We start from the raw sequence: 26,433 nt of genomic DNA, 5'->3' as shown, positions 1-26,433 counted from the left end.
CCAGTGGCATATTATGTGAACACACCCCTCGTACACTGGTAGTCAATGGCAATATTATTAAATCTCACACTGCACTGGTAGTCAGTAGCAGTGTTATTTAACCCTCCCCACCCACCCACACTGGTGGTTAGTGAGAGAAGGACAGGACAACAGAAAGCCCCTCTCTCCTCTTTTCCATAACAGAGAAGAGGTGTTTGTAGTCCTCAGAGACAGCTGGCAACAATATAATGGATATTAATGCAGCAGAGGTAGAGAGTAGAGAGCAGAGGTAGAAGCGTATCAGCTCACACGATTACTCACAGGATCGAAAGGTTGTTTTTTTTTTGTATCAAACAGCTATAACAAATTACTTTCAATGGTATATTTAAATAGTACCAAAGGGACCAAATAAGAGATGTTCATTAATAGGGTGTACATACCCTTTAAGTGATCAATCGCAGTATTCACTAGCCCTTTCACTACAGTAAGAAAACACAAACAAACTACAGTGGACAAAAGGGCTCATCTTCCATTTAGACAGAAATCATTTTTTTTTCTTCTAAACTTACAGTTTTAGTCGTAACAACAACCGAAAAACAACAAGCCTTCGTTTGACGATATGTTTATTATAAAACATGTAATGGTATTAAGTGATCATTATAAATCCCTGATAAATAAAAATGACATATTAGCTCATGTAAAGTAGAAAGTGAGTAACTGGCTGGCACTATGCATCAGATGTCATTACAGATGAAATATGAGGTGTCACAAGGTATAAGCTACATAAACATTGCTGCATATGGTGCTAATTTTAGAGTCACAAAAATTCCATTCCTTCCTGAATTCTGATGCACAATAACAATTCTGCTAATCATTTCGATCCCTGGGTTATGATGAAGTAATCTCCAGATTTACAAGATAAGTGGATTGACATATGAGACACGCTTGAGCCAACCTTGATTTTTCGAAAGATTATTATTCTTCTAATGATGCTGCGAGGAAATGATTTGTCAATCATAGCGAGTGCCGTTATATAATCATTTTAGATGGTGAGGGGTTGAAAGAAATCCACGTATCACTCTCCCAGTTGTATTAACTGGATGACAAGATTAATTATTCTGTAAATGTATTCTTCCTGACAAGAAAAAAGGCCAAAATGGGGTTGATAAAACCAAAAACTATTAACTAAACAGCTTTTCTGGTAAAGAGTTGAAGTGTATGCAAAGCCTAAGCTTATTTTTAGTTTGGGATAGCGTGTGAAAGGGTTAGAACATCTGTTTGGTTTTTTTGCTGTCTCTTTCCCAGCCTGGTGGATTCACCCTCTCTAACTGATCTGGTGGCTATTGTCACGGAGACAGAAAATGACTAATGATTTGTCACCAGAACCAGTAGTAAAGGCAAATCTTCCAATAGCGTCTGTTATTCCATAGACAGGAAATTATCCTCACTTTGTGGAGATTTATTTTTCCTGCTGTGTTTCTGAAATGTGACAGGCAGAAAAAAAAAATCCCAATTTGTTTAAAAAATTTAAGTATTTGGCTATAGAAACACTGTAAACTCTTTCACCTACTCATTGTAGCAAGAGGATGTTCTGTGATACACAGCCAACAGGTCATTCAGACCCAAATGAGAGTAAAGGAATGTTTAAAGTTGGAGCTGTAATATGTGATCAACACTGCTGAGATAGATGGGTGTTAGTATGACCATAGCTGGACTAGGTCCATCGAACCTTGTTTGATGGCCTTTTCACGCACAAGCACCAGTACCCATAACATCAACTCATTCAAGGTACTTTGGTTTCTTTCCACAAAAGAGTTAAAGTTAAGGAACTAGTTGAAATGACATTTCAAGCTGGGAAATCTTTGTGGAATAATGAGGATCTACAACTATCTAAGCTGCTTGTTATCACTTTCTCGGAGACCAGAAAAGGTCTCTAATTGGAAGTATTTCTTGACTTCATTAAGTTGCCTATGGCCAACTTTAGGACAAAATCCAAATATTTCAAAGAGCATGCACTGCTAAATAATTATTGGTTCTTTTTTTTTGGATGGTGGATGTACTAGTTTTTATAATGTTGTGTCGATTAAACAAAAACTACTGTGTTTTGTCTACACTTAACAGTATCACTTTACCAACAACAACATAAAAGCATTTTTATGTTAATATATATTTTTTAATTCTGTAACAAAAAACTGTTTTTGTACTATATAAATGGAAGTGTACCAATAATAGACATTTTAATGTAGCAGAAACATGGATTAGGGTTGATTTCAAAAACTCGATGCTGATACAGTAACAAAAATGGGGGTATTATATGTCTATGTGCCTGCTTAATTAGCTCTTCCTGTGACAAATAAAAAAATAAAAAAAAAGTAGTGCACAACTATTCCAGAATGTGGATCCAGCATGCTTGAATCTGAAGTTATGTTCACTACAGCATTTTAAACTGTTTTGAACATTGGCGCAAATGTTTCATTCTTTTAACGCACTGGATTAGACCATTTTAGAAGGTCAGATCACAGAGCACATTTAAGATAATTAGGTGTAGCTGCTGTAAAACCTCATCATAACACTGTTAATTTGGTTCTTGGAAAATGCACCAATACTTATACCACAACATTTACCTAATTTTCCTTTGTTAATTACTACATTGTTCGGGCTTATGTCATTGGGCAAATGCAGCTTGCTTTCAAGTACATTGACCATCTAAAATCAGTTTGAGACAAATGTGAGATCATTCAGTGTATCTGAGCTGCAAGTGACCTCCTTCCGACCTACCAACGTCCCCTTTATGCTCCAGTGTGTCTGAGAAATGCTTAGCTGCACAGGCACCACCAAGGTTGCCATATGTCTGAAAGACCAGCTGGCCATGCAGACATGTGGCTTCCACCGAAGAACAGAATTTTCACCTATGATGGTATGTATTTCAGCCCTAATTGTAATCAAGACTGTAAACTTAATTTTAAGTTGTATGTCTGGGAAGAAAAGAAAACATATATTCAGTACATCTCTGCAAAATATGCACAGTTGTAAATGTTTTGACACTTTAAAATGCGGCAAGTACAAGTACTGGTTAATCTTGCCAGAAATAGTAATCTCATAATTTGCTGTAGTGATCTGACTGCAGCATTTATATCGGAAGCAGTGTTGTCAACCCTACCAGAGTTCTCCAATGCTGGACTAATGAACTAAACTATGACATCACATTCTAGCTGGGTGCTGGGCATTAAAACAAGTATTCCATATAGCTTCCCTATTGGTTAGCTGCACTGCTTATGTGATTTTTGCCACCTTAGCATTTATGGCTGCTAGTCTGCTGTATTGTGCAACCACTATACAAGAGGTATATGCTTTGTAAATGCAGGAAATGCGTATAAATTGTTTGCCACCTGTTCACAGCTTCTGCATAATTATTTTCCCTTTTTCCATACAAAGGAAATATAGAAAATCTATTTAATCTATTTGTAGAATGATATCTATTATCAAAACACCTTAAATAATGATCCTCAACAACATAAACCAAAAGAGAAAACAATATTCATCAAAAAGAAAAAAAATATGGAAAAAATCTAAAAGGCCACATGTAAATAATTAATATGCAGCCACCTACTGCTCTCGATTGTGAAAATGGCCCTGTTGTATTGGAGGACCATTATAAAAGGTCAAACATCTGTGAAAAAACACACTATTCTCTGGAGATTACAAATTAATGCTATTTAAATACTTCTGGGAAGATCCTACTGAGTGTAATTGCCAGTTCTCAGTTCTGATCAGCTGATGTTTATAAAAGAATATTTTTGGTACAAAAGAAATATTTGAGATCAGCAGTTCTAATGAAATATTTATTTGTACTCATCAAGAATTCTAAACAGTGTTCTGTCAGCAAGTATGTATGTTATATTAAATAATGAGGAGCACTTTTGAAGAATACAGTATTGGAAACCATGAATAATTCCCTTTAAAATACATGTTAACATTGTAATCCTTGTTGTGTGAGTTAAACACACATAAAGCTATACATGGAGGGGTCCTTTAAAAAAAATGAGGTACAGTTCTCAAAAAATATTCCACGGCAATCAATTCTCATATATGCAAGTAAGATACCTATATGTGCCAGCTTCTATGTTTTGAAAATGCAGTCTAGAATGCCTACTGATGCAGGCGTGTAGGTGACCAATGGATTATGCAAGGGATGACAATGCTCAGAATCAAGTGACAAAAGCCAGAAACAAGTGCTAAAAGTACTGAGAAAATAATTGAGGGGTCCCTGGTTTGAATCCTGGCCAGAACACTATTTGCAAGGAGTTTGAATGTTCTCCCTGTGCTTGCATGGGTTTCCTCCGGGTACTCCGGTTTCCTCCCACACTCCAAAGATATGCTGGTAGGTTAATTGGCTCCCGTCTATATTGGCCCGGCATTTATGCATGTGAGATAGGGACCTTAGATTGTAAGTTCCTTGAGGGCAGGGACTGATGTGAATACACACTATGTATCATTTTTTTTTCTTCTAAACTTACAGTTTTAGTCGTAACAACAACCGAAAAACAACAAGCCTTCGTTTGACGATATGTTTATTATAAAACATGTAATGGTATTAAGTGATCATTATAAATCCCTGATAAATAAAAATGACATATTAGCTCATGTAAAGTAGAAAGTGAGTAACTGGCTGGCACTATGCATCAGATGTCATTACAGATGAAATATGAGGTGTCACAAGGTATAAGCTACATAAACATTGCTGCATATGGTGCTAATTTTAGAGTCACAAAAATTCCATTCCTTCCTGAATTCTGATGCACAATAACAATTCTGCTAATCATTTCGATCCCTGGGTTATGATGAAGTAATCTCCAGATTTACAAGATAAGTGGATTGACATATGAGACACGCTTGAGCCAACCTTGATTTTTCGAAAGATTATTATTCTTCTAATGATGCTGCGAGGAAATGATTTGTCAATCATAGCGAGTGCCGTTATATAATCATTTTAGATGGTGAGGGGTTGAAAGAAATCCACGTATCACTCTCCCAGTTGTATTAACTGGATGACAAGATTAATTATTCTGTAAATGTATTCTTCCTGACAAGAAAAAAGGCCAAAATGGGGTTGATAAAACCAAAAACTATTAACTAAACAGCTTTTCTGGTAAAGAGTTGAAGTGTATGCAAAGCCTAAGCTTATTTTTAGTTTGGGATAGCGTGTGAAAGGGTTAGAACATCTGTTTGGTTTTTTTGCTGTCTCTTTCCCAGCCTGGTGGATTCACCCTCTCTAACTGATCTGGTGGCTATTGTCACGGAGACAGAAAATGACTAATGATTTGTCACCAGAACCAGTAGTAAAGGCAAATCTTCCAATAGCGTCTGTTATTCCATAGACAGGAAATTATCCTCACTTTGTGGAGATTTATTTTTCCTGCTGTGTTTCTGAAATGTGACAGGCAGAAAAAAAAAATCCCAATTTGTTTAAAAAATTTAAGTATTTGGCTATAGAAACACTGTAAACTCTTTCACCTACTCATTGTAGCAAGAGGATGTTCTGTGATACACAGCCAACAGGTCATTCAGACCCAAATGAGAGTAAAGGAATGTTTAAAGTTGGAGCTGTAATATGTGATCAACACTGCTGAGATAGATGGGTGTTAGTATGACCATAGCTGGACTAGGTCCATCGAACCTTGTTTGATGGCCTTTTCACGCACAAGCACCAGTACCCATAACATCAACTCATTCAAGGTACTTTGGTTTCTTTCCACAAAAGAGTTAAAGTTAAGGAACTAGTTGAAATGACATTTCAAGCTGGGAAATCTTTGTGGAATAATGAGGATCTACAACTATCTAAGCTGCTTGTTATCACTTTCTCGGAGACCAGAAAAGGTCTCTAATTGGAAGTATTTCTTGACTTCATTAAGTTGCCTATGGCCAACTTTAGGACAAAATCCAAATATTTCAAAGAGCATGCACTGCTAAATAATTATTGGTTCTTTTTTTTTGGATGGTGGATGTACTAGTTTTTATAATGTTGTGTCGATTAAACAAAAACTACTGTGTTTTGTCTACACTTAACAGTATCACTTTACCAACAACAACATAAAAGCATTTTTATGTTAATATATATTTTTTAATTCTGTAACAAAAAACTGTTTTTGTACTATATAAATGGAAGTGTACCAATAATAGACATTTTAATGTAGCAGAAACATGGATTAGGGTTGATTTCAAAAACTCGATGCTGATACAGTAACAAAAATGGGGGTATTATATGTCTATGTGCCTGCTTAATTAGCTCTTCCTGTGACAAATAAAAAAATAAAAAAAAAGTAGTGCACAACTATTCCAGAATGTGGATCCAGCATGCTTGAATCTGAAGTTATGTTCACTACAGCATTTTAAACTGTTTTGAACATTGGCGCAAATGTTTCATTCTTTTAACGCACTGGATTAGACCATTTTAGAAGGTCAGATCACAGAGCACATTTAAGATAATTAGGTGTAGCTGCTGTAAAACCTCATCATAACACTGTTAATTTGGTTCTTGGAAAATGCACCAATACTTATACCACAACATTTACCTAATTTTCCTTTGTTAATTACTACATTGTTCGGGCTTATGTCATTGGGCAAATGCAGCTTGCTTTCAAGTACATTGACCATCTAAAATCAGTTTGAGACAAATGTGAGATCATTCAGTGTATCTGAGCTGCAAGTGACCTCCTTCCGACCTACCAACGTCCCCTTTATGCTCCAGTGTGTCTGAGAAATGCTTAGCTGCACAGGCACCACCAAGGTTGCCATATGTCTGAAAGACCAGCTGGCCATGCAGACATGTGGCTTCCACCGAAGAACAGAATTTTCACCTATGATGGTATGTATTTCAGCCCTAATTGTAATCAAGACTGTAAACTTAATTTTAAGTTGTATGTCTGGGAAGAAAAGAAAACATATATTCAGTACATCTCTGCAAAATATGCACAGTTGTAAATGTTTTGACACTTTAAAATGCGGCAAGTACAAGTACTGGTTAATCTTGCCAGAAATAGTAATCTCATAATTTGCTGTAGTGATCTGACTGCAGCATTTATATCGGAAGCAGTGTTGTCAACCCTACCAGAGTTCTCCAATGCTGGACTAATGAACTAAACTATGACATCACATTCTAGCTGGGTGCTGGGCATTAAAACAAGTATTCCATATAGCTTCCCTATTGGTTAGCTGCACTGCTTATGTGATTTTTGCCACCTTAGCATTTATGGCTGCTAGTCTGCTGTATTGTGCAACCACTATACAAGAGGTATATGCTTTGTAAATGCAGGAAATGCGTATAAATTGTTTGCCACCTGTTCACAGCTTCTGCATAATTATTTTCCCTTTTTCCATACAAAGGAAATATAGAAAATCTATTTAATCTATTTGTAGAATGATATCTATTATCAAAACACCTTAAATAATGATCCTCAACAACATAAACCAAAAGAGAAAACAATATTCATCAAAAAGAAAAAAAATATGGAAAAAATCTAAAAGGCCACATGTAAATAATTAATATGCAGCCACCTACTGCTCTCGATTGTGAAAATGGCCCTGTTGTATTGGAGGACCATTATAAAAGGTCAAACATCTGTGAAAAAACACACTATTCTCTGGAGATTACAAATTAATGCTATTTAAATACTTCTGGGAAGATCCTACTGAGTGTAATTGCCAGTTCTCAGTTCTGATCAGCTGATGTTTATAAAAGAATATTTTTGGTACAAAAGAAATATTTGAGATCAGCAGTTCTAATGAAATATTTATTTGTACTCATCAAGAATTCTAAACAGTGTTCTGTCAGCAAGTATGTATGTTATATTAAATAATGAGGAGCACTTTTGAAGAATACAGTATTGGAAACCATGAATAATTCCCTTTAAAATACATGTTAACATTGTAATCCTTGTTGTGTGAGTTAAACACACATAAAGCTATACATGGAGGGGTCCTTTAAAAAAAATGAGGTACAGTTCTCAAAAAATATTCCACGGCAATCAATTCTCATATATGCAAGTAAGATACCTATATGTGCCAGCTTCTATGTTTTGAAAATGCAGTCTAGAATGCCTACTGATGCAGGCGTGTAGGTGACCAATGGATTATGCAAGGGATGACAATGCTCAGAATCAAGTGACAAAAGCCAGAAACAAGTGCTAAAAGTACTGAGAAAATAATTGAGGGGTCCCTGGTTTGAATCCTGGCCAGAACACTATTTGCAAGGAGTTTGAATGTTCTCCCTGTGCTTGCATGGGTTTCCTCCGGGTACTCCGGTTTCCTCCCACACTCCAAAGATATGCTGGTAGGTTAATTGGCTCCCGTCTATATTGGCCCGGCATTTATGCATGTGAGATAGGGACCTTAGATTGTAAGTTCCTTGAGGGCAGGGACTGATGTGAATACACACTATGTAAAGTGCGGCGTAAACTGTTGGCACTGTAAAAATACATGTAATAAATATTGATGTGAAGGATTATATAAACTTAGATGAAAGGTAAAGTAAATAGACTTGGCACAGAAGCAATGTTAACCGAATAGCATTATCAGCTCAATTGTGATTTGATGGGATGCCTGTAACTTTAAAGCAGCCCTCCTGTATTTAGGCTGTTTTTATTAAATGAGTAACTATGGCTAAGCTGCCCACAGGAACTCACACCAGCCCATAGACACTATCACAGAGACAAATGCTTTTGGCAAATATTATTGTCATACAGCCAACCCAGGACTGTTCCAACCCACCACTTCCTTTTTTTCTGTGAAAATACATAAACCCATTTAGGCACCATAAAAACTGCTCCACTTTATATTTTCACCTCCAACCACTGTGTCTGTTTTATCCAACAACGGAGCACCTATGCTACATAGACTGGTCTGTTATAAGCACATAACAAGATCGTCAAGATTTCGCTACTCCAAACATAAAAACTGTGCGTATAAGCTGTTTAACAAAACGAGCAAAATAGGAGTAATATTTAAATCAAAACAGAACCTGAGTAGCAGAAATAATAAGAACGGATGGATTTTAATTATAGAAACATTAAATCTCTAACACAGGGTGTATTTGTGAAAAGCCCAAAGGTGCCTCAACATGTTTGCACAGCTGACCCACTAAAAGCTCCCGATATGTATTTTTTTTTATCCAAAGAAGAGAGCATACCTGTTACGGTTTTTGTTTTGACAGGGCTGCTGGCATACTCAGACGGTTGATTTGATGCCTGCTTTGCCAAAGGCGTGCTGCCAACTGACACCTCATCCTCCTTCTTCCTCGACAGTGGCATGGCAAGAGAAGCGGATCCCAGTGGCTGGGGAGGAAAAGAAGAAAAAAATAAACACTAGTGCTGCTCTTTTCGGCAGGTGAGCATAGCGAATGGAACAGTTAAGTGTTTCACAGGTTCACTTCCAGGGCAGCAAAAGAACTGAGCATTCTTACGGCCAGAATGTTTAAATGGATGATGCCTCATTAAAAGAACCACAAGCACTAGTGGACAGAAGGGCACCAAACAGCAGAATATTTTGCTTACACTTGTGACTCCATTAAGAACATATGATAAAGTAAAAGTCCCAGGACAATCATCTGTTGTCAGCCTGCTTGAGTTCCGTACAAAGGTGTTGGGCGTTTTAACTGATCAAGCCCTCTTATCACAGGCTGAATAACCTGTTACACCTTGGCTCTTTTAACATATTCTTACTTTAAAACTCACAGCAAATGTTAACAGCACAGCTAAATCAAAGTTAATTTCTAAATTCTCATAAAGATATCTGCAGATGTCTTCTAATACAAATGTAGCGATATCAAACAAAGCAGTCCCAACATTCCTCTGTCCCAGCCTACAATCTCCTAAAGGAATGAGGAGTGAGCAAGAACAGCTGAAGGACATCAAATGGACGGCAATGTCTACCTCTCCTCCATTGCCTCTCAGCATTTCTTTTTGATTGACAGTCTAGCATCCAGTCACTGCTCTTCCCAGGGGGAAAAAAATGCACTACAGAAATGATGATTAGCATAGGACTGAGAGCTCCAGAGAAAGGTTCTGCTATGTGTAAGAAGGTTTATTTACATTTTTATTTTTGCAATATGTGTGCCTTGTGTTAACATGAATTGTGCCACATCCTAATGTGCATTGCATGTAGGTAGCCAATTAATTTTAAACGGGTGAATAAAAGGTGGTGTGCTGCATCGGGGGGGAAAATGCTGCATGCCCAAATGCACAGTAGTGCATTACCACATATCGTGGTATGCTGCAATGTATGTGTGTCAGAGTGGTGTTGCCATAGTGCACTGGTGTGCCATTTAAAATGAATGACACTGCAATGCACTAATGCATATAATGTGTGTTAACTTCCAATGCACAGCATAGCAAAAGTGTCTTTCAGACCTATGAGTTTTTGATTAATAAAGTCATTAGTGTTAGAGTAATATCTCCTGAATTAATATATTTGCTTATTGTGAAAAAGCAATTTTAAATACACCCCTATTTGAGAAAGTAGATCAAAACATAAAACCTGCACTATTCACCTAAACCAGTGGTTCTCAACCTTTCTAGGGCCAGGACCCCTTGGTAACATTTGCCAAGTTGTGGTGACCCCCAACCGTAAAATTTAGGGATGCACCAAAACTAGTATCTGATTGAGCTCTCAGGAGGCTATGCAGGCTCTCAGGTGACTAGTGGGACTCTCTGGTGGCATCCAGTGCGGCCTCTGTGGTGCCCAGTGTGGGCTTTGTGGTGATTAATCACTCACCTCCCCTCACTCCTGCCTGCTCCCCTCTCTCTGATCCTCTCCGGCCGCTGCTGCAGCGCCATCTAGGAGTACTGACACTGCTGCACTAGGAGGAGGCTGAGGAGCCTCTTACCTAGAACAGCACAAGGCACGTGGGGACCCCCTCAACTATGGGTTGCGACCCACAGGTTGAGAACCACTGACCTAAACAATAACATAAATTATTAAATACATTTAACAAACATATATTATTCATATGTACATACAGTATGTGCCCACCATATACCACCCACATAGAAAGTGGAAGGCAGGACTCCTGGCAAAGTCAAACAACCAAATGTGTTGGGAGTGGCCAGAAAAATACATCACTTCCGGTTCTCACTACTGTCGGAAGCCTGTGTACCGCTGGGTGGCATCATCTTGTGGTCTTGATACAGTGCCCGGGCCCGGTGGAGGCACTGGCTTATTACAATGCTTTATGAATAGTGCTCTGGTATACTAGCTGCATGTAAGTACATTTTGCTTCTTTTCTCTTAAATTAAATAAACGGAATAACACTATTAGATTTATTCCTGCGTATGTCTGTCTGTGGCATTTATGTGCATTGGTGTCTTTAAGAAAAATGAAGACATGATCTGTGCCTGGGAATCATCTGATGTGTTTTATGACCTTCTATAAGAAAAAGGTCAGCTTCATCTGGTGAGTTTGATTACATAATGCTGGATGATCACTTGGGAAATGCACTTTAATGCAGCAAATTACATTTTTCACAAGATATGAAACTTTTTTCACCTTTTAAGTGTAATTTGGACAATTATTTTAATTTATATTAAAAATGTTTAATCAGGTGGTTTTACGCTCTATGTTTAGTTGCTTTAGTGGGCACATACAGGTGAAACTCGAAAAATTAGAATATCGTGCAAAAGTTCATTTATTTCACTAATGCAACTTAGCCGTCTACCAGGAGATTTTGGAGCACTTCATGCTTTCTTCCGCAGACGAGCACTATGGGACTTCATTTTCCAGCAGGACTTGGCACCTGCCCACACTGCCAAAAATGTTCTGAGATTGTGGATCTGGGTTTTCATGAGCTGTAAGCCATAATCATCACAATTATGACAAATCACGGCTTGAACTATCTTGCTTTGCATGTAATGAGTCTATTTCAAATATTAGTTTCACCTTTTAAGTTGCATTAGTGAAATAAATGAACTTTTGCACGATATTCTAATTTTTAGAGTTTCACCTGTATGTACAGATAAAAATGTATATATCATAAATGTATTTTTATTTTGTTACTGTTTAGGTGAACAGGGACAGTTTTATGTTTGATTTATTTATTCAACCCTAAAGAGCTGAGGAAAGTTCTCCTCAAAAGAAGGCCCTTGGATTCGTACCCAATCTGACTATTGTAGTTTGGCCTGGATAATGAAGTAGGTTTCTTGAGGCTAAAATAATTCTTTGCTTTTCCGGTAGATATCTGGTCTACAAGAGCAGTAAGACATGTCCAATCCAACTGATTTCAAGCAACAGGAAAGGTCAGAGGGTTCATGAACAAAAACGTTCTGCTCAACATTTTGAAAGCCTAATCCACATACACAGTGCCCAAAATGCCCATGCCTTTTTAGTGTGTTCAAAGCACAGATGTGAACAGTCAACTGTGAAATGCGGCTTCCTGCATTAAAACACAAATTGCAGAATGTTATAACATGCATTGCGATGGTTGACAGTCCAATGCAAATAAACACATGCAATATCACAACACAATGTGAATTCGGCTTTAGACACCTATCAGTGACTAAACTTTTGGATGAAGTTGTGGTGTGTTGGAGGAATAGTACCACTTGGCAAACTTGAAACCTGCAGGAACTGGCCTGTCTGGTCTTCATATGACCTATGCGAACTGGAGGTCTGGTACTTCCATATTGGATAATTGTCAGACCTGGTTTCAATCTTTTCCCATTGCCTCCACATTCACATAGCTCCCCACTTTCTTCCATCACAATATATATTGGCAATGGACATGTCCCTGCCACACTCCCAGTTATGCGGACAATTAAGAATGTATATGTTAAAAATGAATGGTTAAACTCAGAATTGGTTTTCTTTCCACCATAACTTTTCCTTTATATTGCCTTTTAAACATAGAAAACAAGGCAATTAAGAGACAGCAACGTTTTTAGTGCTGAATAGTTGAATAGATACATCAGACGAAAAAAAACGGACAACTGAGGAGGAAAAAGAGGGCCAGGGGAATTTGGAACGGAGTTGGTGGGCAAATGCTGACATCATATTGCATTACATTATTAGCCGGATATTTTCAGGATGTGGGCTATAGTACCAGATCGGAACTGAATATGCCACAATAACACATATAATTTAATAAGTAGAGGTTCAGGTCCTTTACATCAGAAGGTGACATTTTTTAACTTTTCATTCTACAAAGCTTATTTGGCAATATTACACTGTTGAACTCTAATATTTATATGCAAGGTCTAATTTAAAGCATACCTGTCATATGTAAATTGCTGCAAAGGAGCATCCTTTAGGTCAGGGGTGGGGGACCTCCGGCCCTCCAGCTGTGGTGAAACTACAAATCCAATGATGCATGTCTCTGGGAGTCATGCCTGTGGCTGTGAGAATCTTGCAATGCCTTATGGGATTTGTAGTTTTTACCACATGTGAAGGGCCAGAGGTTCCCCACCCCTGCTTTAGGTAGTAAATGTCAGCTTCAGAATTCCTGTCCACCTCTCAACTACAGTCCCTGAAAGATTATATGCAAATGCTGACTTACTGAAAATGAATACTTACTGATAAACATGACACACTGTTTGAGCCTGACAATAGGGTATTCAGGTACTGAGCACTGCACTGTGTAATGAGGGAGAGAGTATGCATGTTTGCCCCAAACCCAGGAAACTTGGGTTCTGCCAGGGGGCCACAGCAGCTCTTAGGGAAGGCAGACAGAGAGTAGCTGCAGTTAGTTGTCTATTTTACTTTTTATGGGCATATGACAGATGTGTTTTAATATTGATAAGATCAATGGGCCCAGGGCCTCCAGTGGGTTTGGAGGAAAAAGCAAGACTGCAGGCTTACTGATCTTGATTCTATTAAATATACTATTTACAGTATGCAGGGATAAATGTTACACAAATTCAAACAACTGATTTATTCTCTCTCCACCTCTCCACAGAAAAAAGTGTGAACATGAAATAAAAAATAAATGCAAGGATAATCGGTATCATGTGAACACAAGTGTATTCCGACAGATATCCAGCCGACAGCTTTCCTAACAATAGCAACAAAAGGGAAAACTGAGCTTCACTGATAAGTGTTCTTCTGCCAAAACTAGTATCATGGAATCATTTTTAGCTACAATATAAGTGTTGGTTCTTTACATTGTAAAACTAAAAGGCATATGTTTCAATACCATAGTACTTATGAATGTTGTTACTAAGTCAGACATGGAGTTTAAAGCTGAACTTCAGGCAAACAACTAAATACACATACGCAATATATACTGTATACAGTACGTGAGCTGCTTTACCTGCCAAATGATTTGTATTTTTTTCAATTGAGATCTAAGATTTACACAACTCTGCTATACAACACAGCCCTTTATTGGCAGGACAGGAGGCCTGTTTTTTCCCTACGCTGCAGATCCGCAAAACTAAACTATCTGCTGGTATGCTCTCTCCTCCTATTAGCATGTCTATGGCTAGCACTGCAGCACTTATGACTGGCTCCATCCGCTGTTTCATTCTCTCCCTGGCTAAGCTCTACTGTTCAGGTGACACCAAGTTAAATTCAGGTCTTTATACTCCTTAAAATAAAAAATTTATTACTAAATACAGAACCTCATTCATTTGTGTTACTTTAGATCTGGCTGGAGTTCAGCTTTAACACAGCTTTGTTAAAAGGACTAAGCTGATGTCTCATTAGATATAGCAGAGCAGTAATTAAAATATCAGATGATGATGAGAAATGACTAGCCCACTATGGACCATTACCTGTTGGGTCTGTCTCTCCCCTTTTTTCTGAGGCTGGTAGAGAAGCCATGTGTATATCACTGGGTCCACATTTACTGCTAACCCTTGTATGCTCGCCAGTAACACACCACCTAGAAAGAAAAACCAAAGATCATCATGTGAATCACCAACTCAATAACATAGTCCAGCTTAGAGGTGAAAGGCCATAACAGCAAATAAATAATAGCCGTGACACTTTTTAATATAAGCATATGATTGGAACTATACTTTATATAAGATAAGGGACATAAGCCAGGACAGGAACAACGTTCCTATCGCAAACAGTTAAACACAAAACAAAGTGAACCATTCCAAACTTTGACGAACTTATCTGAGCCAATCAAGGTGAAATGGGTATATTCGGTGTCTTCTATTGAGGAACAATGCTTTCCGTATTTCATTTGGGGTGGGAGGGGGGAAGAGACAGAGGCTCTAAATACATTGTACACAGTAGGGAATGCTTAGAACGTCTGGCAGGATTTATTGCCGTCATTGGTGAGATTTTCTCTCAATTGTTATTTTTTTTGTCACCCCATGAAAAAAATATTGCCTTCTCTCTCCATTGGGGAGATTGCACATCACTTTATGTGCCTCTGAACCACTTTCTCCAGTAAATAAAGGGGCTCATGTATAACCCTTATGTCAAGCGTAAAGCAGGGTAAAAATGCCATTGTCACCAATGGGGATTTGAGCAGCATAGGAATTTCCTATGCACCTCTGTGCCATCTAGTAATAGAAATGTCCTGCAAATGGCATTTGCTCAGGTTTACGCAGGGCAGAAGGTTTTTAAATGAGCCCCAAAGTAAAATGAGATCTCTCTAGCGGTAACACAGACAGTCACAAGTACCTGTCAGAGGTTCTAACTCTACCCCGCTCTGTCAAATAACCAAAAAGAAATGTTTTGGCTAAGGTTGGGCTTTAGTTTGGTGTTTTCTCACTTCAATTTATTGAGATTCTATTTCTGATTCAGAGTGGCTCTCTATTTAACGGTTTTCTTAATAAGGACGAACTGTAGAACCTATCACACAGGAATGCATGCAGAGATCAGGCTTTTTTTTCCCACGCAGATTTAATATTTGCAGAAAATAACCAGGAGCTATGGGCCTGAGATTTCCATACATGATGTTCAACAGGTGACCATATAAGCCCACAAATACTATGAGAGGCCTCTACAGAATAAAGTAAGAGACGTAAAGCTTCTCCTCGTCATTGCCAACGCAAATATTTTCATTCGACAAATCTTGATTAAATTCTGGCCGTTAGCCGGCTACAGCTTCCTACAATATATTAATCTTTCGTAAACTCATGCAAGCTGAGGGAATGCACCGGGGTATATATTATAATGATTCCCATATTGAAAGCCTAACAATCTTCTCTTCTCAGGCCCTTGCTACATGCCAAATTTCCAGCTAACACATTATACAGGGCATATGAAAGAAAGTACAAAATAGATTTCAATTGCTTTAAACTAAATCAGGCTCATTTATTTAAGGAAAATTGCATCATTAGTGATAAGCAGATATGGTATTAGCAGATTAAAGTGCATTTTTCATAACAACATATACTGCAGGTATAAAATGCAGTCATCTAGGAGGTGCAGACATCTGCAGCAGCATCCCCATGTCATAGCCAAATATTTGACTGCTTTGCCAGGCAAAGCTTTAGCAATTCCCAACAGTATTAGAGCATGATTTCTATTAACTACCTCCTGCACATTCCTATTTGATTATTAAAGGCAACCTGTCATAATATAGATATAAGGGATTTGTGGGCAGGGGCTTAGCAACACCACCAGTAAGTGTAGGGGTTATGCCTGTCAAAACAGGTTTCGGCCATGACAGGCAGGCTTGGTAGACTGCTGCAGGCATATGCAAGTACTTCTAGATGAATGCATTATGTACCTGTAGTTTCTCTATTTTGTTTTGATTTTTTTATTTTGGAGAGAGAAGGGTACGCTTACTTGTAAGGTTTTTTTTAGCCATCTCTGTCCTATTAGGATGTATTCCTTTTACTTCCTGTTTTGAATACCAACCCAGAATTTGGGATTTTCTCTTACTTCAATTCTAGTGACAGCTGTCACCAGATGAAAGAGTAAGGTTCACACCATAAGTGTTTTAGCTATAAGCACGATACCATGTGTTTTGCACCGTGCACAGAACCATGTGCATTGTGTTGCCATTCATTTAAATATCTCAATGCACTTCCCGGCAAACCACAATACCTCGCGTTGTGGTGAGAAAAATTTGTGTTTGTAAAAGGCAAAACTTTTTTTTAGGTTTGGATAGTGTGGAAGAATGTGAGCCCCCCTCTATAGGAATTCAAGACAAAAGATATATATTTTTTAACTGCTTTGGAACAATTAACATTTGTAATTGTTGTCTATAACATAATAGATTTCCCATTTTTGAGTTCAGGTCCATTTTAAAAGTACTTTATTGTGAGCCTGAAAAAGCCTAAACAGATTTTAAGTCAACAAAGATGCTAAAAATTCCCCATCCCTTTGGCATTTTAAACCTGCATAATGAGGGGCAGGAAATCCTTTTGACCATAGCAAAAGTTGAGGTCCAATGTACAGCCTGGGCCTAGAATCCAAGGAGCTCCACAAAGATTAGTTTGAGGACAACACTGGTATTTGGATGCAACAGTAGATTCCTGTACCACTGCATTTTTTTCAACCAGGTGAGGTTTTATGATTTGTTTCCCAGTCTAAGGTTGCATTCACACCTAAGCGACACCTATTACGCGCATCTTACACGCATTTTTTGTGAGCGTTCTTTGCACGTGTTTAAGAGCAGATTGTGAGTAGATTGTGGCATACTGAGCAGATTGTGGCATGTTCATGTGCGTGGGCAAAACGTGCTGAATCTGCTCAAAAATAATTGCAGCGCGTGTTTTTCAAGCATTTTCTATTGAGTCAATGGGAAGAAAACGCGCTGAATCTGCCCCAAAGTAGCTCCTGTAGTATTTAGTGCAACAGGTGTATATCTGCTTGCGACAAAACGCACAGCTGTGAACAGGGGCTATAGAACTGAATGTCATTCCTGGGGTCGAGCATTTTGTCACGCGACAATACGCTTAGGTGTAACTGGAGCCTAACACCCAAGTGTACTATCTTCGGGGACAATAACAGAAAAAAATCAATATTTGTCTTGGTCCAAAAGAGACCGCATGATAAGTGTGATAGGTATGAGATTGGCTAAAGTAGATTTATTATATAATCTCGACACAAAGTATTTTTGATATCACATTATGAGTAAATGTTGAATTGCATTGTACAGGAAATGGTAAAGGTGTCCTATAATTCTGTGGGACTCGTCTAAGTTCTTAGCTTTCCTTCCATAAAAGAAATCAATCTGCCCCTAAAAATATAATATATGGCTGTAATTGGGTTATTAGAGTGAGCTCCTTTTATATAAAGTTCTGAGAATTATTTTGAGGATTTCTAAATACCCAAATACTGTTTGATATCAAATATCAACATTATGACTCCTGTGAAATGTCAGTGAAAGGAGACAAGTAACTAGTTTCAAGGGGTTGCTGCACATCATTCTGTTTCTACTGAGAGGGCTGCAGAGAGACCACTACTTTAGGGCTCACAATACACGTTGCAATCTGTCTGCAGAATTGCCTACCAGCAACTATGTAGTGCAAGTGCCTGCCTGGTTGGATAGAATTTTAATGAATAGTTTAGTTAATTCTAAAGAAGAAAGGTATTGCCTCTCTGGTACTTTATCCACTTTAAGGTTTTTTTCAACTTTTTCTCTTAAGCTCAATTCACACCTAGGCAGCACGTTTGCGCGTGCCACATTTGGATGCATCTCTGTGCATTTGCGCACATTTGTTCTCTGCTTTTGCCACGCATCCCTATTAATTTCAATGGATTTCTGCACATGCGACAAATGCGGAAAAGTAGTGCATATAGCAAATAGTGCAACAAAACATTCCACATTTTTTCTTCCACATTTGTGCATGTTTAACATGTGCAAACACAGAGTAAGAACTTGCATATTCCCAGCTGCACTTGGGGTGCCATTAACTGGTAATGGTGATGAACATTTTTAGCTTAGTGGCAAAAAAAGCACGAAAAACAAAAAGGTGAAAACAATATTGTATAAAGAAAAACTTGGCAGCTGTTTATCATACACATAAACATCAAGTCAACAAGTAAAATAAGTTTCTGAATGGCTAATACACCAATGGTTGTCTGTCAGTGTATATATTTACTGTATACAGATTTAGGACTTTTTTTTGCACATGTGCAGCTATAGATACATGTTACTCGGTTTAGAGGAATGAAGGTAAGGATCTTATGCAGAACATATAGACTGTACAATGACAATCACTTGGCAATCTTGTGCTGTATACTTTATTTTTTCATACTCTGAGATAAATATGTTGCCTTTTTGCTGACAGGCTGTGAGTATGCCAAACCCATTACTTCAACATGTGTGTTACAATGCTTTATTTTAAGACAGATGACCAAGGCAGAGGGGGAAGCCTATTTCTCCCTGAAATATTATTCCACTGAACATTTCATTCTAATATCATAGCCCTGTGCGATGCATCACACTGGCAGTTGAGGAGTTGCTCTTGGCAGTGACATGACTTATGATGAACAACGGAATCTTAGAACACTCAGGATATGGAACACTGGAGACTATGAAGAACAAAGAGGGACATCATCTTTAATTCAGCATGAAACAAACATCATGTAATCCAACCAAATACAGAGGAAAATTAATACTTTTTTTTACTGTGAAATTATGTTTTATACATGGATTTAAAAATATAGTTTTAAAAAGAAAAATAGAAATTAAGGGATTTTTAAAAATACAGGCTGATGTGTCTGCAACTTTGCAGTCTTAAAATGAACAAGGTCGCCAAGACTTACAGGGTTATTCTCAAAAGGGCGAAGAGTTTGGAGAAGGCAGGAGAAGTAAACATTCTAGGACAACATAGCTGAACTGGAAACAATCTCCAATTCAGCTCACTTTCCAGATCAGCTATGTTGCCCTAGATTGTTCACTTCTCCTGTCTTCTCTTCACCCTTTTGTGGATAACCCTGTAAATGAACTACATAGGTCATTATGACAAGGAATTATTATAAAACCAATATAAATATAACTAACTTATACAACTAATTATATAACTAATCAGATAAATAGCTATATATGCATATCTGAAATAAATATATGTGAACAGATTAACCTGCACAGCCAAGAAAAAGACTCTACTCTTTCCTAGAAAAGCTCAACAATCTGATATGTCAACTACCTGCTCAATGAACAAAGACTCAGTAGTGTGATGATACTGCTCTATCGTCCAACAAACAGGCTGGAGACGCGTGGCACTGGAAGCTGCAAAGTCTAAATTATTCCTCATTTCTAACAATGAACCTCCCTTAGAGCCCATTCACACCAGGGCGGTTGCAGATCACGCGTGCTGATCTCAAAAGGGAGGTTTTGGGTTGTTTTAATTGCGTTTCAGCGCGGAAACACAATTAAAAACACCCAAAACCGTGCTGATCAGCGCGGCAAAAATAGTGCGGGGGGCAGTTCGGATCGTGCGGTCGCATGAGCGGCCCCCATACCAATGTATGAGATCGTTCATGTCGGAGGATGCGTGCGGCCAAACCGGCCTGGTGTGAACGGGGTTTTACTCCCGTTTGACGGCTGAAGCATCTTATCTTTCTTTTATCTATTATTTTATCTGTTTGATAAGTGCTATAGAAATATCTGTTGATTGTGCCAAAAAAATCAAAGCTTTCCTGGGCATGCCTCCTGTTCCATCTGAAGGAGACTATTTAGCCCTCCCAGTTTTTGCCATGCACAAAACATTTCACCAATCTTGTAAATGAGGGGAGGCGGGTTTCAGTAGTTTACCACAGGACAAATGTATAGGACTGCAAAAGTTTTTTTGTGATTTCAGTAAAGAAAAGTTGGGTAGGTTAGGAGCAGAGTACATTGGTGGCAGGTCAACAGGTATTTTTCAGTGCAAACAAATCAAATTAATAAACCCTCCTAGGAATCATATATATATATTGTTCATTGCCTCTTCCCCCTAACTTATTTTGATACCAATATATACATTAATGGTTTTTTTTTTTGAGGCATCTACACAACTATATGTTACTGTTTAAAACATAATTTATTGACATCACATTTTAAAATACATTTAGTTTCTACAAATACTCCCATGCTATACATTGTAAGTATATCTCCCTCATTTTGTTGCTTTTACAAAAGTATAGCCCTTAATTTTGTACCATATACCATTTTTACACAGGGGGGGGCCTCCCTCTTATTCTACACCTCTCATGTCTCTTCTAGTGATGTCACTACTGCGCTCTTTACTTTTTTCCTCGCTGGTGGATCTGACATGAGAAAGCAAATGCCCTGCCTTTGCCTCTCACACATAAAACAAACAAAAAGATACCTTGTCGCACTCCTTACCGGTACACCCCAAATTATATGAGGGGGGGTGCTCGCAGTGACCTGCGGATGGCGCCGCCACACAGTACAAAAGTGAATAGATGTCACCAGCACACCAACAATATTGCAGTCCAAAGTGTTCGTTTATTGGAATGTCATGTCACCAAAACTAGCGCTTTCGGGGCCACGCAGGGTCCCCTTATCAGGCTCAGCAATGACACAGTGTTCAAGATCACACCACATTATATAGACCAACAGATGAAAATGAATCAACCAATCAAAGCTAATTGATGTCATAGTGATGTCATGCCTGCCAAAAAGAAGGTAAACAGCTGGATGCTGACTTAAGACTTTACAAAACATCATAGGAATACAAGAGAGCATACCATCAAAGCTATTGTTGTGTTAAAAGTAATCAGATACAGAATGATGATACCTCGTGGAGAAAGATCAGACACTGCTGATGTGGCCGCGGCATTCCAGCTGCTGAGGTTCCCATGGTTACAGCAGATAACTATGGCCGAAAGATAAGTGCAGAGGCAGGTTCCACCCACCGGCGCCAGGCCGTGTGTGTGCGGCGGGTCACAGTGCAATGGATAATTGATCATGCATGTGCGGTAAAGGGTATATAAATGAACACTTTGGACTGCAATATTATTGGTGTGCTGGTGACATCTATTCACTTTTGCCCACACACAGAGACACAGTGAAGAACAGGGCATTGTAAATCAGTAATAGAGAAAGATTAGCTGTGGGGAGACTGCAGGTAATGCTGATGACTAGTCTTTTGCACTCACCTTTTTTGGGGGGCACAGCTTCCAAAGTGCAGTTACTCTGTAAACTTTAGAGACCTGTTTTAAAGAACCAGCAAATCTAAAAGGCATCTTATTGCGAAAATCTTAGGAACCATGCACAAATAGAGGATTTTTAAATTTCATAGGAAAAATATATGAGCATTTCAATTACTAAAACAAAGTCAAGTATCCAAGTGTTTTCATATAAAGACTGAGGTCTTGAAAATGAAGAAAACTGTTGAAATTTGCACGTGTATGAACATTATTTTGCACGTGTATGAACACTGGAGAACTATCAAACATACAGTGAAATGATAGATTGCACAGGGGAATGTGCGCACGCGCTTGTACAGGATGGGTGAAGACGGAATGTGCTAACAAGTCTTTCAATAACAAGAAAAGGAGCAAGGCTATCAGAGATTCGCATAAATCCTACGCAGAAGTCCAGTCAACTCAAGGTTTCTTCTTCCAGCATAAAACATCAGTGACTGTCCTTCTCTATTTATCTGCACAAGGGAGATTTGAAGAAAAATGTTTTTAACGCAGCTAGAAAAGACTGTCAGCAGTGGAGCGTGCCTGTTTCCTGCTACACAGGCCTCTGTTCATCCGTCAGCTACCTGCTCGGCACGCCAACAAGTGTATTAACATTTACCTTGGACTCAAAACAGACACATGCTTTTATACACCATAAAGATGCACTTCTTGCCACTGGGGAATGAGATGCATGCATGTACATGAATAATTCCCTCCAATGTGGAACCACAAATGTTTAGACAAAACATTTTCTGCTAAGCTTCAGCAAAGAAACATTTACAACCCAATTAAAAAAAGAAAATCCTTCATAGTTCAATCTCGAGGCCTGAGCAGATGAGGAATATGTTGGCAAGCTTTATACACAAATTTGAACATTTTATGTTCACTTCCTTGACCTGTATTTACTTTCCTGTTGGTAGAATCACCAAAGACAGTGATAAAAGTGTAGCAGTGCAATTATCGTGGGCAGATGAAAAAAAGAGACACAGCAACAACACTGATCCTAATTAAACAGCCTTAGTGTTCTTGAAAGCAGAAGAATAAAAGCAGTGTATCCAGAAGTGAACTGTCTTAGATTTGTGGATAGAAGGCCCAAGAAAGCACTCTGGAAGTTCTGAAATGTGGGGTTGTTTCAGCTGCACTGGATTGTTCAGCCTCCATCATATTAATTCTAATAAAACAGAATACTGCTCTGTAATCAAAATATTTCCACTATTGAGTCCCACCTAAGTACGGAGTTAGCAGAGTTGCCAATATGTAATAAGCATTGCTCTATCAAGTTTGGCACCATTTGCTTACATAATGTTGACTGGTACATTTGGCATGCCACAGGTTTATTTACTCTAAATCTGACACTGTTGGAAAGAAAGTAGAGCTGCACAATTTCAGGGTAGACACATGTCTTATCTATCTGTGCATTATACAATAACAATTCCTTTCATAAATACAGTTATATAGCATTAATTCTGTGTTTTCAGGTATAGGGAGGAGTACAGCCATTAAGATTTGAGGTAAATGGAAAAAACACCATAAAAAGGATTCAGCAAACAGTATATAAATACAAGATTCCTGTGTTACTTTGTATCCATTTAAATTTAAATGATCAATATGAGAACCCTAGTCCTTTCAATGAATATTATACCCCCCAATGCCTGCTAGTGGAATCCAAATTGGTAGTCCATACCATATGTGTGTATGATCTTACAGGATGAGTTAAGATCATCATACCCTAAAAGTTAAAGTGACATTAAAAGGCAGTTTATTTTTTCCCCTCCCCTAATGCTGCTGTAAGGACTTCCATTCATTTTCCACAGTCCCTCCAGCGTTGGTGTCAGTCTCTGATCCACCGCAGACTCCACAGTGTCTGTCCGACGTGCGCACTCCCGGCTGCATCCATCCAGCTTCAGTGTAGCTCTCCTCTTCTCCCCTCCGACAATCTGGACTGTGCATGCGCCCAGCCACACTTCCTTCTCCACAGCTTTGGGGAGCCGGGACTTCTGCAGCCGGGAGTGAGCGATGCTGACCCAAGTAAGTTTGTTGGTGTTGTCCAACTTTTTTTTGGGAGAGGGCATATATCTGCTGCTTAATAGCACTGTTCTCCTAGCTGGAGAGAAAGCTGAAGTGCTAAAGATATCCCGGCATCTGTTTCACTCACTCTGTGGATCTGTGTATTCTGTACCTCTCCTGTTGCTTCTCAATCATTACCCCATCAGATATCAGATTACCAGTCATCAGGGGGGCAGCTCCGATATGAAGATACATAGCCCTGCCTCAACCAGGACAGCCACCTCCAGACAGAAAGACTGTGTGCAAATGGTCAGTAATGGGGAAATGATCAGCTGCATGGAGGCTATAGTTGTAGCTAATCCTTTGTCACCTGCTTGCCCTTTCTTTGCACAGCTTCCACAGTTTAGGTCCTCCTCAAATCACGTTTGATCCATTTGGCCTTGGACTGCATTTGTCTGACTCTAAGTATGCTTGGGACTTTGGACTGTGCGCTTTTTTAGGGGCAAGGACTGATAGTTGCACAGCTACATACTTTGTAAAACACAGCAAAATATGTCGCTGCCATTAAAAAAAATTAAAATTAAAAATAGAATTATTGACTTAAAGGCAATTTTACTAACAGCATTTTCTTTTAACTCAGCTGAGCAATTGCTGCACAATCTGCCAGTATGTATTCAAGTATATCTACAGTATGTATGGCTTGCTTAGCATAAGTCTTTCCAGCATGCAAATACAGGGCATGTCAGGCTGGGAAATTTGGGGAAAGGCAATAATGTACTCTGCAAACCTGTATTGAGTTCCAAAAGCTAACAGACAAAGGAAAAGAAAATGGTGTGACATTTGCTGAACATGGGAGTCTAGTAGTGTAAAGCCCAGAAATGGATTTATAAGTGAAAGCAGCTTTTCATTCTGTATGCAATATTCCAGGAAAGAAAATTAAAAAGAAACAGAAAGCACACTAACCTTTGCCGGTCGTTTTGGCATATCTATCAGTATTTGTTCTTCTCAATATTGTTGAGTAAAACTTCACATCAAAGTTTAAAGTGGTACTCCATGTATTCCAAGAAGACAGTAAAACTTACAACTGGTAGGGGAGCTAACAAGTAAAATATTCATCAAATGAAGTAGGGTCAGTACTATTTTGTATCTCACCAGCATCCTACACTTTAAAAGTTCTAGCACAGGAAAGTAATTGATCAAAAGTGTGTCACTGCCATGTGATCTAAATGTGTGACTGCAAAAATTCTGCCTAAAAGGTGCCCGTACACCTTGCGATAACGTCCGATAATCGCGGGAAATCCCGCGATTGTATGATAATCGCAAGGTGTATGGAAGGAGTGCGACCATTTCTACTGTACAGTCGCACGTCTTTTGTCGAAGGAGCGTGCTAGAAAACCTGCCGAGAATCCCGACAAAAGTCTTGCGATGGTTGTAAGGTGTATGGGCACCTTTAAGCTTGCTATAGAGCTTGATTTTTCTTGTTCAGCCCACAGTTTCCCCATTCACGCTAAACAGCATGTATGCCGGAAACTCCCCTATTCTATTCAGACAGCTGACACTTATGGCTGTCTGAACAACCTACATGTGGATGCATCTGAATGAATGTAATCACTGTTGAACGGATTTCCACCTTGCTTTTTCAATTTTGCAATGAAAGTTTTTCAAGTGGTTGGTAAAGACAGGGCCACCCATGGCTCAAACTTTAGCTAATTTAGCAGGAATTTGACAAAAGTCGAACAGTGTATAGCTAGCATAACTGTTTAACAACTGCTGAAATAAGACACCAGCCATGCAGAGAGTATGTTTTCAATTAATCAACTGACGCGCAGATTGTACTGTGAAAAAAATCAGTAAAGTACAATAAAACTGTGAAGAAGCCCAACAGGTTATCGTGAGTTGAACAGAAGGAAGTCAAAAAGCCATCCAAAACCTGTCAAGAGTCTACTTTCCTAATGGCCCCCATTCCCTACTTCTAAGCCATTCTAAGAAGGCTCCCCTGTGCTTTGCACTGGTCCAGTGGATGGCTTTTGGTTCGTTTAGTCCCTTCTTTCCATAACTTTCCAGGTTATCAGGGATCTCAAGTCTCCCTGATGTTCAGGGAGTCTCCCTCTATTAGATAGCGGCTCCCTGACGTCCGCGAGAGAGGCATTTTCTCCCTTTCCGGTAAGATATCAGTGGGTAAAGTTTCAGAGTGAGGCTTGCCTCCTAGAGTAAGGTCATGTGACCTCTAGAGTAGCCTCAGAACGAGGCTTGGCTCTCAGAAGGAAGAAGCTATTTGCTGCACGGAGAGGGCGGACATAGACTACTATTGAGAGCAGGTACAGGCACTGAGATCTACTGCTGCAGGGTTGAGAGAGTGCTGTTAACCCTTTGTGGATAATATAGAATCAATTATATGTCCTGGTTGTCTAGTTA

The 26,433-nt window shown here is 38.9% G+C and overlaps 1 protein-coding gene across 5 annotated transcripts in view; it reads right to left on the bottom strand.

Moving 5' to 3' along the window:
- VPS13B (vacuolar protein sorting 13 homolog B) overlaps positions 1–26,433 on the bottom strand; it is a 761,266-nt gene that overhangs the window by 446,498 nt on the left and 288,335 nt on the right. For 4 of the 5 annotated variants that reach the window (XM_018559352.1, XM_018559343.1, XM_018559336.1 and 1 more), the window contains exons 19-20: positions 14,730–14,845; positions 9,164–9,308 (exon numbers count right to left, since the gene is read on the bottom strand). In XM_018559352.1, the coding sequence (XP_018414854.1) occupies positions 9,164–9,308; positions 14,730–14,845 (261 nt within the window). The remainder of the gene's footprint in view (positions 1–9,163; positions 9,309–14,729; positions 14,846–26,433) is intronic. The other variant, XM_018559329.1, reaches the window with a different exon arrangement.

The sequence above is a fragment of the Nanorana parkeri genome, unplaced genomic scaffold (assembly GCF_000935625.1).
Source record: "Nanorana parkeri isolate BGI_ZX_2015 unplaced genomic scaffold, ASM93562v1 scaffold16, whole genome shotgun sequence".
NCBI lineage: Eukaryota > Metazoa > Chordata > Amphibia > Anura > Dicroglossidae > Nanorana > Nanorana parkeri.
The sequence above is the reverse complement of the archived record's forward strand: the minus strand, read 5'-3'. Positions and strand labels throughout refer to the sequence as shown.